Raw genomic sequence first — 18058 nt, forward strand, 5'->3', positions numbered from 1 at the left:
GCAAGTTGCTGTAAATTTGAAATCAAATTTCAAATGTGAGGGAGAGGCCGAGAGCGATTGAGAGGGAGAAAGAGAGATCAAAATTGAGGGAGAGGGCCGACCGTTGAGTGGCGATGGTGGCCGATTGGCGAGGAGGCGGCCGCCATGGAAGCAACAACAGCAGCGAGGGAGGCGACCATCGGAGGCTGTGCGCGAGGATTGCGGTGTCGCGGTGGCGTGAAGGGCGGCTGTCGGCAGTTGCAGCGGCAGCTCAGGAGGCTGGCTTGGCCGGCATTGGTGGCTGGACCGGCCAAGTCAGCCGTGCGCGCAGGTGTCTGCTCGCAATGTGGGGCTGCTCGAGACGGTGGCAGCCGGCCGGTGGTTACGGAGCAGCAGGGACAATCGATGGTGGTGGAGCTGGTCGCAGCGGCGGTCGGCGGGCTGGAGCCAGGTGGCGGTGGCCGGCCATTGGTGCAGCGCGCGCACAGGTGCAGCTCGCGAGGAAGAAGAACAGTGGAGAAGGAAGAAATAAAAAAAGAAAAAAGGAAAATAGAAAATAAGGAAAAATCTGGAAAATAAGGAAAAATAGGAGAAAATGTCAGAAAAATTTTAGAAAATTAGGAAAAAATTCAAGAAATTAAATTAAGGCTCAAGGAGCGTGCTGGAAGCTCGAAAATGAGATTTTGGGCATGAGATGACAGTCAAGAAGGCAACACCGGTGTGGGCGTCTGATCAGTTTTCTCCCCCAGATTAGTTGAGGTAAATTAATTTAATTATTTTCTAGTTATTTTCGTTATGAGAGATAATGAAATGTGAATAGTTGGTTGGTTTATGCCATGGTTGGGGTTGTTTTTGTTAAGTTGTTATCAGGTGGTTTTGCGTAGTTTAGGGCACTGGTTGAATGCCGGATATTAATGGAGTTGGAGTTTTGTGTGTTTGCCTCTAGATTCGACCGGGAAGGCAGCGATCCTAGAGGAACTTGAGGTTCAGACTAGAGTTTGTGCCGAGACAGAGATGAGGCTTCGAGCCAGGTAAGAGATGGCCCCAGGTGGAGGTGGCCTTGCAAGTTGGTAAATATGTTTGATAATGTTTTTATGAAACATTTGCATGTAGTGGTTATCACTTGCGTGATATGAGATCTAGTGTACCTATGGCCATATGGAGGACTAGTGTTGTGGGGGCTGATAGGTTGATGCATCAAACCTTGGAGGGTTGTGAGGATGAATGGGCCTAGCCTTATTAGTATGCATTTGGCATACATAAACATAGTTATTTTCATATTTATATGCATTGCACCCTTATTGAGTTTTTATGACTCATGAGGTTTTTACCTCATGTTGTAGATGACGCAAGACCAAATGCAAACAGGGATGATGCCAAGAGACTGTTGTGGCAATTAGCATTGTTGCCTGAGATGTGTTGTGTATTTTCATATATGTATTTATGTAATTGAATGTAAGCGATTTTGAGCACTAGAGGTATCTAGTTGTTGTAATCATAATAGTGTGATAGATGATTGTGAGTCTACGTGATGTATATGTGGCTTTAGTTGTTGAAGCCAAGTTCGGACCGAGTAAAGATCAGCGAGGTATGTTCTCGTAAATCCCCAATACTCAGCGAAGTGTTTGTTATGCTAGCTTTGTGCCTGGGTCACCTTTGGCTTGCTATGAGGCAAGCTAAATAGAGGTGAAGCTCACTCGAGTCTCGGGTCTTGGTCCACTATGTTTTCTTATTTGAGTTGGGACCGATTCTTGAGTGGAGCGAAGGGAAGGACGAAGCCTAGTTCCCACCTAGGGCATTTCTTGTTGAAACATAGTCCAACCCTTCAGTTGTGGTTCGTCAGGTGAGTAATCCGGTCGATTATTTACCGATGGCGCCCGTAAGTGGGAGCGGGTCATTACACTTGCACCCGTAACATTAATGCTACAATAAAGCCTCCACGAGCTACGATTGCTTTCACCACCATCTTACGAAAGCAACCTCAACGGGTTGTCCTTGCCTTGATAACCTCAGGCTCACTCCATGAGTCTCATTCCGCAAGACTTTATATCTCTTACAACTCTCAAGAATCTCAAACCAAGCCAACTCCTAGAGCCTCATGATTTTACCCCATGTGATTATACTTCACGGCCTTTCAATCCCAAATTCTAAAAGTTCCCACTTTCCACAACAATGGGTCCCAACCCATCATTAGCCACAAAGTCGATAAGCTCATCCATATCTTAATGACCTAGCTAGCATCAATCTCTTAATCCATAACCTTTATGCTGAGTCTACCTCAAGTTTTGACACCAATTGTCTAGAGCATATCACCCTCCTAGTGATTTGAGACCTTGCGTTTCCCCTTGCATACCCATATATGCATTCAGTTACTACGCCCAGCTCGGCCCTCCAACATGCCTTACTTGATCTCCCAAGACTTTGGAATACAACCCGATGCCTCTACAACATTCACCACTCCCCCTCCCACTCGAGCATCTAGAGTTAGCATTTCTTTTGCATGCTTAGCCCATGGATGTCTAGTTGCCACAATCTCTCCTAACACTTTCCTCAGCCCACACAACCCGTTCATACCCTTCGTTGGGTGACCTCCCCCTCACCCCAACAAGGATCTCGTGACTTTAGGAGTCCTCCTCGACCCCAAGCATCACAATAAGGGTCTATTCATTCCCCATCTCCCATAACCTTAGGCGTCCCACCAGACCCCAAGCGTCACACTGAGGGTTTGATTGTCCCTAATCCATCAACACATGAACGGTTTCTTGGCCGTTTACGACATGGACTTCTAATCATATGGCTTTCACACGCATGTCAACTCATGCCCAACTCATACATTCCTAAATTGAGATCCACTGAATCCCAGCTCAACTCGCTAGGGACTTTTTCCATCTCATTCAAATGCCCACTAGGGTCTATTTGCCACACATCTATCCTTCCTTTAAGATAGACCTTGTTTCATCTTGAAACCAACTAGGGTTCACTTTTACCGTAGGTACATCCCTTCCAGGAATATCATAACAATACGACCACCTCTTACTATATACATCTAACATGCACAGATCACACATGACTCCCCTCGGAGTCCTTCTATAAGTTACTTACATCATGCCACTGGCCATGACATACAAATGCATTACATGCACGCTCTACTCAGAGCCTTACAGTAAGTAACCTCACTCCCTTCTCAGAGCTCGTCACTCTATCCCAAGCGCACAAGCCTCACCGCACCACTTCTAAGGGAAAACTCTATTCCCTCATACATGCTTGGCCAATTCCCCAACCTAGGGATGCTTTACTAATCCCATCCGAATTAGTCATGCCTCAGGCTCTCCTTGCCCCTTCATGACTCTTGCCATGACTTGGCTCCGTGTCCCCACACAAGCCTTAACACATCAATCACAAGGAACTCTCATCCTTAGCACACTTAATATCCCCAAATTCCCATATTCGAGTTTTGTTGACACCAACACCCACACTTGGGTTTTCGATTCTTCGTTGCCTCGACCAGTATACCACTTACGGTCATATCATTTCAACCCATGATATCTTCCCTATTCCTAGAGCAGGAATGTCCAAGCATACCCTTCAAACCAAAACAAGCCTCAATGCTTTGACCCAATCCTTAGGGTCCTCGGACCACATGTCCATACTTTCGAGGTCATCGAATCACTTTCACATCCAAACCTTGAGATTACAAACAACTGTTCCCGATACCAACTCAGCAGCTAGGATATTCTGACTTACATTCAAATTATGCCAGACATCCTCGACTTAACTTTAAAAATTTCGCTCACATCAATCACTCGACCAACTATACACAACACTACCAATGCACTAGCTTTCCCCACTCATATTGCTAGCTATGATCTAATACCAACTGTGATGACTTGCACCCACTTATGGGCGCTACCAATGAATAATCGACCAGATTACTCACAAATCAAACCAATAACTGAAAAGATTGACTATGTTTCAACAAGAAACGCCTTAGGTGGGGACTAGGCTTCGTCCTTATTTTCTCTCCACTAGAGGAATCGATCCCCAAACATGAAAGGAAGCACAGCAGAACGAGACCCAAAACCCTAGTGAGCTTCACATTTCTTCAACTTGTCTCACAACAAGCCAAAGGTGACCCAGGCACAAAATATCATATTATAAATATGTTGAGTACTAGGGATTTACGAGAAATTTATTTCGATCCTTACACAAACAGAAAACTTGGCTCCACCAAACAAAAGCCACTTACAACATGACAACTATAAGCATCATTACATTATGTTGATTATAACCAACTAGATACCCATTAGCGCCAATAACATATACATTCAACACACATGTATATATACAGGGATAAATACAACATACAAAACTCGGGCAACAATGAAAGTCACCACTTCATCCTCTCGACATCATCCCTGCTTGCATCTAGACTCGCAACATCTACAACACGAGCTAAAATCTCATGAGTCATAAAGACTTAATAAAGGTGCAAATGAATGTAAACAAGATAATATATGAGATGTAATGACAAGAAAATATGCATGAATGGTGAGGCATCACTACCTTTCAAACCCACCTATTCGAGGCCTTAACCTCCCATATTACCCTTAGCATGCATCTAGTCTCTCCCATGGCCATAGGACTCCACTAGACAACCTATAGAACATACACAACGCGCAACTGCACACAACATATATTTATTGATTTTACCAAACATTCGCAAGGCCGCCACCCTTGGGGCCGTTCCTTACCTAGCTCGAAGCCTCTTCTGCCAAGAGTAAAAATGCTCGACTGAACTCCGAAATCTTTTAGGTTCACCGCCTCCTTGGTCGAACCTAAATGCAATCACAAAACCCAATAATATTAGAAATTAACTAAGGCTTATATTTTTTCCATACTCCGCAAAAACCACCTATCAACAATTTCCAACCAACCCCAACTAAGGGTTTAATCTAATTAATAATTCACACATTATCTCACATAATACAAAAATTGAAAAGAATTAATTACATTTTACCTCAATCAATCCGGAGGAGAAAATCGGCTAAATGCCTACACCGACGTTGTCTCCTTAACTACCATCTTGAGCCCCAATTTCCCATTTTTTAGCCTCTAGCACGCTTCTCAAGCCCCAAAATAATTTTCAGAATTTTCTCCAATTCTTTTGGAATTTTTTTGACATTTTCTCTACTTTTTCTATATTTTCTTTATTTCTTTTTCATTTTTCTTTTCTTTTTTTTTCTTTTTCTTCTTCCTTTCTTCTTCCTCTCGCACGCGCTACTCCTATGTACGCCACCCACAACTCGTCGCCTGGCCTAGCCTCCGCCCATCGGCCTCCACCGATGCCCGCTAGCTCGCCCCGCAGGTCGCTTCTTGCCATCAAGTGACCGTCAGTCGTCGACCGCCAGCTATTAGCCGATCTTCGGCATGAAACCTACGTGCACAACAACGTCGCTATTACCTAGTCACTTACGACCGCTGAGGTCGCCACCTGGTTGTCGCAACCACTGCTATCGGTCGCTCCACGCCACTACAACATCGACTAGCCTCCCATCACCCGCCCACACTGCTTGTAGCACTGCCAGTCGTCGCAACCACCATGGCCGCCTCTATTGCTGGCCACTGCAACTAGCCCTGGCCAGCCAATGATCGGCCACCAGCCACGTCATCTCCTCTTTCTCTCGATCTCTCGTGATTTCTCTATCTTCTTCTCTAATTCTCAGCTATTGCTCTACCATCTCTCATTATCTCATCTTAGATTTCAAGATTTCTAAGAAAATGGCACTGTTAAAGCCTTTGCCCCTCAATCCACTACATATATATATATTACACATTTAACCTCTCCAACTCTCTTTAATTTCACTTAGGAATTTTAATAAATACACTTGGACCCTCCAAGCCTTAATTAATTATCATTGTTAGGCTAATTCGCAAGCGTTCGAATCACACAAGTAATATAATGAATGAGTAGAGTGTCGATCCCACGAGAATTGGATTAAGTACCAAAATTGGATTAACTTTAATATTGTTTAGACTATAAAAAGAAGATGAATTTGAATAAATTAAACTAATGAGAACTAAAATTAAATGCAAATTTAAAAGCAACTTAACTTGGAAAAATGGAGGCAACTAGGGTGTTTTGAATCCACTTATTAATCTGTCTTAATTTTCAATCAATTGGGTTTCTATCAATTCAATGGAGTGAATATCTAAATTGGTTAGTTTCTTTCCCAAGATTTACTAACCTAATTAAATCTCAATTTGTTAACAATCAACCTATTTCCCAATAGTTATAACAAAGTGAAATTCATTGTTAAGTTCCAATTCATTATCCCTCATAAGATTCAAGTATCAAATCCCTTATCAACTATCTATCTTATGAAATTTTGTTACTTCAAACTATTACAAAAATCACCTCTCGGTCTCAAATCATAATACAAAATTAATTAAATGATGGTTAAATCACTTAATCGCATTAAGAACAAGTAATAAATAATTGAAATCATGGAAAGGAACCCAATTAATAAAAATGAAGATTTAATAACAAGTTTCATCTCAAACCCTAGTTAAATAGAATTAGTTCATGATGAAATTAATGAAAACTCAGAATAACAGTTGATATGCCCTGCAAACTTGGAGAATCACAAGACCTAAAAGAGTTGCAAGACATGGACATGAAGCCTAAAGGCCCAGCGGGTTGTAGGAGATCAAGGAAACAAGCCGATGGAGTAAGAGGTCGAGCTGAGACCAAGTGGGGAGGACCCACTCGGTTATGCCGAGTGGGTACAACACTATTTTTGTTTTTCGGACATAACTTTCTCATATGAGCTCCGATTGAGATGATTCAAAGTCTTATGGAAAGATAAGATAATTATCTAAAACTTTCTTGTTTTGAGTTTTAAGATATTCGAGCTGAATCAAGGTGTAATTTGGGCATGAAGTTGATGCACTTGCATTGTTAAGGCTCAGATTCAAGTATTGAAGGAAGATGGACCCAAACTAAGACAAAAGCCAAAAAGAAGGCATGAACGAGTGGTCCCCCACTCGGTCATGACCGAGTGGCCCCTCACTCGGTCATGGGGAGGCCAAATTTCCACAACTTTTCATGACCCCACTCGGTTATGCCGAGTAGGCACGACACTACTTTGGGGTTTTGGCCATAACTTTCTCATATGAACTCCGATTGAGCTGATTCAAAGTCCTATAGAAAGCTAAGAGAATTATCTACAATGTTTATGTTTTGAGTTTTGAGATATTCGAGCTCAATCAATATGAAAATTGGTCACGAAGTTGAGATAAAGGAACCACTCAAAACCAAGCCAAGGAAAAGGGCAAAAGAAGACATGATCGGGTGCCCCCCCACTCGATCATGGTCGAGTGGGCTTGGGCCAAACTCTCATCTTTTCCCTCTCGGATGGGCCGTGAAATCATCGAAATGGGATGTGAGATTCTCGGCCCGATTCTCGCACGTCTTCTCTCTCTCATCCGCTATAAATATGACACCATGCCTTCATCACAAGGTACGCAATTTTGAGTAATTGAAGTATAATTTTCTCATTTTCTCTCGAGATCTAACTTAAGCATCGGAGGGTTTGCGCGGGGACCCCCACCCGCGTCCTAATGGTGCTCCGTTTTGTAGGTCACTCGTCACCCTCAAGTCACTCGGTCAACAAGGCCACTCGTCGCCCTTAGGTCACTCGGTCACCTTGGCCACTCGTCACCCTCAGGTCACTCGGTCACCTTGGCCACTCGTCACCCTCAGGTCACTCGGTCAGCAAGGCCACTCGTCGCCATCAAGTCACTCGGTCACCTTGGTCACTCGTCACCCTCAGGTCACTCGGTCAGCAAGGCCACTCGTCGCTCTCAGGTCACTCGATCACCTTGGCCACTCGGTCATTTTGGGCCACCAGATCATTTAGGCCACCAAATCATTTGGCCACTAGATCATTTTGGGCCACCAGATCATTTTAGGTCACCAGATCATCAGTCTTATCAGACCATCAACTCTATCGGATTACCAGATCTAGACCTCTACCAGATCCAATTGCTCGTCAAGATTCTCATCAGTGAAGGCACGACTCCCAAGACTCTTGCATCTGTCTGCAATTAAAAATAGATTATTATATTTTGACAACAACAACAGTGGTTGAAAAGAAAATAAGAGTTCCCGGTACGCTGCTTTAATACAAAATATGTATATATATTGTGTGTGCAGCGACTTTCTCCAATCTTCAAATCCTTCTGTGCGCCTCCAATTTCTTCAGTTGCGTCTACTGTGCGCGGCTGAGTCTCACCAATATCCTCAATTTCTTGTGCGCCACCTAGCCTCCTGCTTCCAATTCCATGCCTCCCAATTCCATGTTCTCCTTTCTTATTATAAATATATATATGTCATGCACGACCACTCCATTCCTTCCTTCAGACCTTTATTTTCTTTATATATTATAATATATATGTATGTATAGAGCCTTAGCCCAAATCTCACATTCAGCCACTGCCACACTATTATATATAAATAATATAATATAATAAAATACATATATATAAATATTATAATTTAATATATAGTATAATATATAATATCTAATATATTATTAATTATAATAATTTTGATTATATTATAATAATAATAATTATATAAAATATTTATTTATATTAAAATATTTATTTTAAAATTAACTTTATAATATATTCTTTTCTTTTCTTTTTATGTTAAAATCTTTAAAATAATATCCTTTGCTGAGCTCCTACAAAAAAAGATTAAAATGATGTAAAATCCATATAAACACACATTTTATGTAGGAAAAATCACATAAAATTAAGATAAAAAATAGATAAAAATATGCACACAATTAAGCCTTATCAATCATCAAGCCATACAATATCTTGATTTCTTCGAAATTAATAATCGGCATTTACTCGATAAAGACCGATTTCATCCCTGACCTTTATTCCACCTGAAAATGCTTCAAGGTTGCCTCACTCGCAAAACTAAACCACTCTTAGGGTCTACTTGACTTTTCGGATGTCTTTTATGACCATTCGATACCATCAACAATTTGAGCTTATATAGAAATTATTCTGAAAACTATTCCCGGTCTGATTGCTTTCAGCATCATTAGACTTGCCACAAGACGCTCGCCAATCTCATGCCCTCTTTCCTAAACATCCAAGTCCTGGGGCATTCCCTGCCATCAATTCGGCAATTTGATTCATTAATTTCTCGAAACTCACTTTTTGGGCTCTTCTGACCACCCAAGGTCCTGTAAAACTAACTGAAAATCTTATATTTTCCAACTCCATGTAATACCGGGTATTACACCATCCTCTGGATCATTGATATGGTTTATCCATGGAGGAGATACATGAATTGTTCTTGTACGGGATAGTGTTCAATTAGTTGATTTCTCGAAATAGCAAGTAGCTATAGTGTAAGGACCCAATCATGGGTTAAATATATATATATATAATAAATAAATAAAATATTTTGGTATTTTTGGGTATTACTTCTGTGTGGATGAAATTGTAGTGTGTTTATGAAAATAAATGTTTTATGTATTGTGAGTTAATATATATATGTGAATTTGTGATGATTTAAGAAGAGGAAAATAGAAAGGGACAAAAAGGGAAATGTGTATAAGAGAGTAAGGGCAAAATGGGAAAGAGGGGATATTATAAAAGAGAAAAGAGAGAGAGTAAAACCATTCACTTTTCTCTCCCTCTCGTTTATTTCTTTTTCTTTCTCTCTTCCCTCCCAATCTCTTCTTCTTCATCTTGGAGCTTCAAGAGTGGATTTGGTAGTCAAGAATAAGAGCTTTTGGTGGGGTTTTTGAGGCTCAACATCTTCTTCTCCAAAACATCTTCCATTTGAGCAAGGCAAGTTACTCTTTTTTCTTCTTCATCCTATTCATTGAACTTGATGTGTGGAAGATGTAGCACCCTTTGGGATGAGGGATAATGGTGTGATTGGAGTTTGATGGAGTATTGGAAGGTTTGGTGTGGGTTTAAAGAGTTCTAGGGCATTTGTGAGTGGTTTCTGGGTGTTTCCCGTTGCTAGGTTTCGAAACATGTCATGTAGGTTTCGAAATGTAACTCTCTATTTTCTATGTTTTGAAACATGTCATGTAGGTTTCGAAACATAAGTCTCTCTTTTCTATGTTTCGAAACATGTTTTGAAAGTTTCGAAACTTGGGGTCAGCTTGCGCAACCTGTACAGTTTTAGCCATAACTTTTTGTATAGACATCCGATTGACAAACCGTCTCAAGCGTTGTAAACTAGACTTAATAGGATTTGTTTTGGTATGATTTTAATATCATTTGGCTAAGATTTGTGTGGTTTAAAATTGATTTCAAATAAGATCTAGTTATTTCAAGGAATGAGGATTAAACCAGTGTATGGGTGGATGACAATCCACAAAAGAATGGAATGCTATCTGGTTCAAACTAGAGCGTGGGTGGACAAAGATCCACATTAATTATTCATCTTTCATGGGTTTACTTATACATTGTCATAGAGCATGGCATCGGGCATGAGGATTAATAAGTAGCCATGGTGAACACTTCTCGACCTAATCTTATTTATCCTGTTTCCATTGTTAGTCCCGTGTGGTAAGGGAGTTTCTTATGTTGCAGTTGAGATATTATGTTTTTCATATCTTGATTAATTCATTATGCCTATTTTTGCTATATGAACTTGCTGATCCTTGTGGCTCATAGTGCTTCTTTGTGTCATTCCAGGTAAAGGAAAGGGAAAGGCAAAGGAGGGTGGTGAGTCTAGCCATGCTTGAGCGGGTGTAGATATGTGTACAGAGTCACTCCAAGCCTACGGTCCTTGGGGGTTGTTTTGAGGGTGAAGGGCTAAAAGTTGTATTTGAAGTATTTTATTTTTGTGCCCTTCTTATTTCTTTGTTATGTATGGGTTGATGTAATGTTTCATCATTTTGTAAGCTTCTTTTGAAATGGAAGTGAAGTGGGTTTCTTAAGGATTTTTGTTTTGGTGCCTTCTTATGGCTACCCTCTCATGAACCTTCTATGCTAGTGGAAGTTTTGGGAGGCAGGCCGTTATAGTTTGGTATCAGAGCCAAGGGTTTGGGTGAATAAAGGACTCTATACACATAGGATATTGGGTAGAGTTAGGGCTATGTTTATTAGTCCGAAGTAGAATTGGGTAGTAAAACTGTTCTAAAGGTGAATTAGTTATGCAGGATTATGAGTACTCGATCTCGTAGAGGGAGGCCACCGACTGGGAGCCAAGGTCGTGGTCGAACCATACCTTCAGCAGCTTCTGAGTCTCCAGATCAGCCTGGGGAGACTGGCAAGAAATGACAGAGTTGCGTGGGGCATTAGCTGGGATACAGAAAATGGTGGAAATGCTCGCGGCGGATCGTGTTAGGCATGATTCGGTGCCTCCGGAGATTGAAGGAAATTCAGCTGGGCATGAAGGTCAAATGCAAAACCCTATGCCTCAGAGTTCAGGAGATGGGGGAGGCCAGTTGCTTAAAAACTTTATGGCGCTTCGACCTCCAGAATTTAGTGGTGGAACTAATGCCATGGCAGCAGAGAATTGGATGAAATCCGTTGAGAAGCATTTGTGGGCTACAGGATGTAATGATGCCCGAAAGGTTAGATTGGCAACCTTCTTGTTGACAGGGGAGGCTGAGAGGTGGTGGGAGACCGTGAGGCGGAGATTTAGAAATAGGGAGCCTACTTGTTTAGAATTTCAAGAAACTTTTAATGCTAACTATTTCCTTAGTTGTATGAGGGAACAAAAAGTCTATGACTTTATTGAATTGACTCAGGGCTCCAAGACCATAGCTCAATATGAGGCCGAGTTCATTTCCTTGGCCAGATTTGCTCCGGAGCTAGTATCCTCAGAGGCAAACAAGGCAACAAAGTTCCAACGGGGCTTACGACCTGAGATTCGATATGCCTTGGCAGGTGCTCGGATTGTAGACTATCCCACCGTTGTGTAAAGAGAATATGCTATTGAGAAGGATAGGATGGAAATGGGAATTGAACAACCATTATTAAAAAGGGCAGGATCCTCCCAAGGCAAGAGTAGTAACAAAAAGAGAAAGTGGGAAGCGCGGTTAACAAAAAATCTTCCAGAAATTTCAGTTTGTAAGATCTGTGGTAAAAGACATAGAGACCTTTTCCGTTTTTCCAAGGGAGGGCTTGCATTATATGTGGGCAGATGGGGCATATCCAGAAGAATTTCCCCCAGAATCCAAAGATGGCATCAGTTGGAGAGGTAACTTGTTATCATTGTGGAGGTAAAGGTCATAGGGCCAATGTATGTGCTTCTTCACCTCAGATTGGAGGGTTAAGGCTAGGAGGACAAGGTCAGAAGTCAGCTCAGAAAGATCCTTTGCCTAGGGGCCAAGGAGGACCACCAAAGCTACCTCAGGGTTAGTATCCAACTGCTACAGATTGACCCCATGTGTAGGGGAGAGTGTTCGCATTGACAGCAGCAAAAGCTGAGTATGGAGACTGTTAGAAAACATTGATCTGATCATACGCAGCGGAAAATAAAATCTGATTTTATTGGTATCACGTTTTTCAAACCTTACGGTTAAATCGAAGACATAAAACGAAAAGTTACCTCGAAGCGAAATCTGATTTCGTTGCCGATAACCCGCCTGATATCTCCCACGCGTGAGATGCCGAGTCGGTCCACCCGAAATCGTCAAGACTTCAATAGACTTGAGAGAAAAAAGGGACTCGGAAATTTTCTCTAAAATTTCCGTTTTGATTCAACTAATTGATTGATTGCATTTTGGGTTTAATGTTATATTTATAAACAAGAAACCCTAAAACCCTAAATGCTATTGGGCCGGGCTTTAGGTGCTAGCAAAAGGCCCAAACCAAATTAATAATTAAATAAATAATCATATTACTTATTTAATTATTCTTATTTCTTAAATAATTGCATTTATAATTTAGTAATTCCATAATTACTAAATTTGCCCCCTTTTTCTTTTAAAAACGATTTCTATTGGGTGGGACTTTCTGGGTTCACAATTAAACTGGCAACGAGAATTAATCAATTATTAATTCTCGTAAATCACGAGTGACATCTAGCAATATGTCATGATTACCCAATTTAATGTGAAGCGGGAATGTGAACCTTACATTACGGTGTCCTGCAATACAGTCCCTCTATCATACTATATCCCGACGAGATATGAGATCACGGTCAGTAGGTCAAATCTCTCGATCTCGTCGTATGACCAAATCCAATAATCACACTTGACTAATATGACACAACCTCTACGGAATCCAAATTCCGCCGTCATATTACCTCGGCCAAGGATTTATCGTCAAGTGACCACTGGATCGCATAGGATATCTTCCTCGTATATCTCGAGATGATAGATTCCATGTCTGATGCACACATACCTCGTGTGTCACTGAACTAGGCACATAGATACGTACGGTTATCCCTGATTAGGACAACCATATAATATCGCTGATATCCTAATCCACTAACACACAGATATCCATGTCATCTCAGGTCTAAGGACTAATGCAAATCCGTAGTTAATATTAAATCATTGACCCGTGAGATAAAACCCATGTGATTCAATATTAATAGTCCCGTTCAGTGAACTCGTTCCTATAACGAGCACCCACTCGTCTTTCTTCTGTATTTTATACAGAGTGGTACGAGACCCACCAATCTTGTCTTTCGGCATCTTATACCGAACAAGGAGGAAGACGATGTGCCAGCCTTTGCGAGTTACTAATTATCCAAGTTAGAAACTCTATGGCCAGGAACATATTTATAGTATAACGTATTGTGGATTAACCATCTCGATTATTCTTAACAATTAAGAATGGTATCCACTCCTTATTATACTAAAGGATATTTGTATGTTCAATTTAAATCATATTGCAATTTCAATCAAACATAAAACTTGCCATTAAATAAGGTTTAAAGAATTACAAGATCAAGCCCTATTGTGTCACTAGAACTGGTCTTAAGGGCTTATATCTAACAGAGACGACATTATTCAAGGTATACTTTCTCTTTATGGTGTTGATGTACGTGTATTGTTTGATACAGGTTCCACTCACTCATTCATTTCACCTCGGGCGGTATGTCATATTCCCACCCCTCGGATTCCATTACCGTATTATCTAGTGGTATCCACGCCTGGGGGTAGGGTGGAGAGATTTACAGGGATTATGAGATTGTGGTGGATGCGCAAGCATTATTGGGCGATTTGGTGGCCCTAAACATTGAAGATTTTGATGTGATTTTGGGTATGGATTGGTTGGCACGCCACTATGCTAAAGTGGATTGTCGTCGAAAAGTAATTCAATTTGAGCCTTCCCAACAGCCAGTGGTTACATATCGAGGTGTTAAACCAGTAAGCTCTACTCCTATGATATCGGTAATGAAGGTGGAGAAATTTATACGACGGGGTTGTGAAGCATATCTTGCATTTGTGACAATGGGGGCGGGAAATAACGTGGAATTGCTTGATATACTGGTGGTTTGTGAGTTTTCAGATGTGTTTCCTGAGGAATTACCCAGTTTACCACCTTCGTGAGAAGTTGAGTTCCAAATTGAGTTAATACCCAGCACCCAACCTATTTCAAAGGCTCCATACCGAATGGCTCCTAATGAATTAAAGGAGTTGGAGGTTCAATTGAAGGAGATGATTGATAAGGGTTTTATTAGACCAAGTGCCTCGCCATGGGGTGCACCGGTTTTGTTTGTAAGGAAGAATGATGGGTTGTTGAGGTTATGTATAGATTATTGACAGTTGAATCAAGTGACTTTGAAGAACAAGTATCCTCTCCCATGGGTGGATGATCTACTAGACCAGTTACGAGGAGCTTCAATTTTCTCTAAGATTGATTTGAAGTTCGGTTATCATCAAGTACGGGTTAGAGAAGAAGATATTCAAAAGACAGCTTTCCGGACATGGTATGGGCATTACGAATTTGTGGTTATGCCATTTGGCCTAACGAACGCTCCAGCAATATTTATGGACTTGACGAATAGGGTATTCCGAGAGTATCTTGATTGCTTCGTGATAGTGTTTATAGATGACATTCTAATTTACTCTCCGAGTTTGGAAGACCACGAAGCTCATCTTCGGATAGTTTTACAAAGACTTCGGGAAAAACAATTGTATGCCAAGTTGAGCAAATGTGATTTTTGGCAAAGACAGGTAGGTTTTCTGGGTCATGTGATTTCTGGTGATGGCATCTCAGTGGATCTTGAAAAGATTAAAGCTGTAATGGACTGGCCCAGACCTACTACTGTGATAGAGATTTAGAGTTTCCTTGGGTTGGTGGGATACTACTGAAGGTTTATTGAAGGTTTTGCAAGGCTCTCCTCTCCTATGACCAAATTAACAAGGAAGGGTGTTAGATTTGAATGGGATGAAACTTGCGAGTGTAGCTTCCAAGAATTGAAGGAAAAGTTAACCATAGCCTCGATGTTAGCTATTCCTAAGAGCGGGGAGAAATTCACCATTTTTAGTGATGCCTCACATGCGGCATTGGGATGTGTATTAATGCAGGATAGGCGTGTTAATGCCTATGCCTCAAGGCAGTTGAGAAAGCATGAACTGAATTATCCTACACATGACTTGGAGCTTGCGGCAGTTGTGTTTACCCTAAAGATATGGAGCCATTATCTATATGGGGAGAAGGTGAAAATTTATACAGACCATAAAAGTTTGAAATACCTTCTCTCCTAAAAAGAATTAAACATGAGACAATGACGTCGGGTGGAGCTATTTAAAGACTATGACTGCGAAATTCTTTATCACCCAGGTAAGGCCAACCTGGTGGCCGATGCCTTGAGTAGGCGTGGCGCATCTTTGGCGGGCATGATGGTGCAAGAGTAGAGGTTGCTAGAGCGGATGGGAGAGTTGTCTATCTCTCCTTCTGGAGAGTTGCCTATAATAAATTGTGCTTATATGAAGATACAGTTTGAGCTACTTGATCAGATTTAGGCCCGACAACTCAGTGATGAGAAGTTGGCACTAATTCTGAATGACCCCAAGAAATTTGCTCCATTAGGATATGAGCAGAGAGGCGATGGCCTTTTTGATATTCCAAAGGAGGATTTGTGTGCCTAATGATGAGGAACTTAGACATAAGATTTTATCTAAGGCTCATAAATCCCGGTATACGATCCATCCTAGTATTACAAAGATGTATAAAGACCTCCAATGTCAGTTTTAGTGGGAAGGAATGAAAAGGGATGTAATAAAATATGTTTCACAATGTCTAGTGTGCCAACAAGTCAAAGTAGAAACTCAGAAACCAGCGGGTTTGTTACAGGCATTGCCGATACCAAAATGGAAGTGGGAACATATCAATATGGACTTTGTAATAGGCCTACCCAGGATGGTGAGGGGACATGATGCGATTTGGGTGATTGTTGATAGGCTGACGAAGTCAGACCATTTTTTGCCAATTAAGAAGACATGTCCTTTACATCAGTTGGCGAGATTATACATTGAGGAGATTGTACGATTACATGGCGTTCCCACTAACATTGTGTCAGATCGAGACCCCCAGTTCACTTCACATTTTTGGGAAGCGTTGCATGATGCTTTGAGGTCTAAGTTGAAATTTAGCACTGCTTTTCATCCCTAGACTGATGGACAGTCAGAGAGGACTATCCAGACTCTAGAGGATATGTTGAGGGCTTGTGTGCTGGATTTTGGGGGTGGCTGGGATGACCACTTACCTTTGGTAGAGTTTACCTACAATAACAACCACCATGCCAGTATTGGGATGTAACCCTATGAGGCATTGTATGGCAGGCCTTGTAGATCTCTAGTGTGCTGGGACGAGATGGATGACAGAATGTTGTTGGGGCCAGATGTTATTAAGCAGACTACAAGGAAGATCCAGATTATTAGAGCTCGGATGAAAATAGCTCAAGACCGTCAGAAAAGCTATGCGGATAAGCGACGGCATGACTTGGAATTTACTGTCGGAGACCATGTATTATTGAGGGTTATGCCTATTAAAGGGGTGCGTAGATTTCGGATTTTCGGGAAGCTTAGCCCTCGGTATATTGGACCGTTTGAGATACTAGAACAAGTAGGGTCTTTAGCCTACTGCCTTGCTCTACCTCCCCAGTTATCTGGTGTGTATGGCGTCTTTCATGTATCAATGTTGAGCAAGTACGTGCCGGATCCTCAACATATTATTGATTACCATATGATTGAGATGGGGGAGGATGTGTCTTATGAGGAAGTACCCGTTGGTATCGTGGAAATAAAAGAAAAGACTTTGACGAATAGAGCGATTCTTCTTGTAAAGGTTCGATTGCAACGGTATTTACCGGATGGGGCTACATGGGAACGAGAAGAGGTGATGAGATGCTTAAACCCCCAGCTGTTTAACTAGCCAGGTATGAATTTGGGGGACCAAATTCCTTTAAGGGGGGGAGAAATTGTAACGACCCGATCATGGGTTAAATATATATATATAATAAATAAATAAAATATTTTGGTATTTTTGGGTATTACTTCTGTGTGGATGAAATTGTAGTGTGTTTATGAAAATAAATGTTTTACGTATTGTGAGTTAATATATATATATATATGTGAATTTGTGATGATTTAAGAAGAGGAGAATAGAAAGGGACAAAAAGGGAAATGTGTGATGTTCTACCCTTGTGCTTAGTTTTGATGATGAAAAACATATGTTATTAAATCCCTAAGTCATGAATCAAGGTGGTGGTTTTCAACAAAAATCAATTTCAAGTGCATTGTTAAAATGAAAACCAAAAAGATTTATGATTTTCTATTTTAGTTAGAGATTTGCAAAGTCAAGTTTTTAGTCTTAAAAGAATCTCCTAAAATGATTTTCAAATTAGCTTTGAAGTCATTGGTCAACATAGAGCTAAAATTGTTCTAAGGCAAAAGACCAACTTGAACATAAATGTGTTTGATGAAAATCCAATCTTAAATATGAAAAATCATTTATGTTAATCTCATTCTGCAGAATAAACTTTCATATTTTGAAGCATGCATGAAAGGTTTTGGTTTGAAACTTAATCGTATGAAAAATCCTTTAGTTCATGCATCATGTCTTGAAA

General features: G+C 41.0%; 2 protein-coding genes across 2 annotated transcripts; both read left to right on the forward strand.

The window, feature by feature from the left end:
- Positions 1-11300: 11300 nt before the first annotated feature.
- On the forward strand, positions 11301-11951 carry LOC127788150 (uncharacterized). Its single transcript, XM_052316261.1, has one exon. The coding sequence runs from the start codon at positions 11301-11303 to the stop codon at positions 11949-11951; it is 651 nt and encodes a 216-aa protein (XP_052172221.1).
- Positions 11952-16803: 4852 nt separating this feature from the next.
- On the forward strand, positions 16804-17364 carry LOC127788151 (uncharacterized). Its single transcript, XM_052316262.1, has one exon. It carries the CDS (start codon positions 16804-16806, stop codon positions 17362-17364), a length of 561 nt encoding a protein of 186 aa, XP_052172222.1.
- The last annotated feature ends 694 nt before the right edge of the window (positions 17365-18058 follow it).

The sequence above is a fragment of the Diospyros lotus genome, chromosome 13, assembly GCF_014633365.1.
Source record: "Diospyros lotus cultivar Yz01 chromosome 13, ASM1463336v1, whole genome shotgun sequence".
Classification (NCBI taxonomy): Eukaryota; Viridiplantae; Streptophyta; class Magnoliopsida; order Ericales; family Ebenaceae; genus Diospyros; species Diospyros lotus.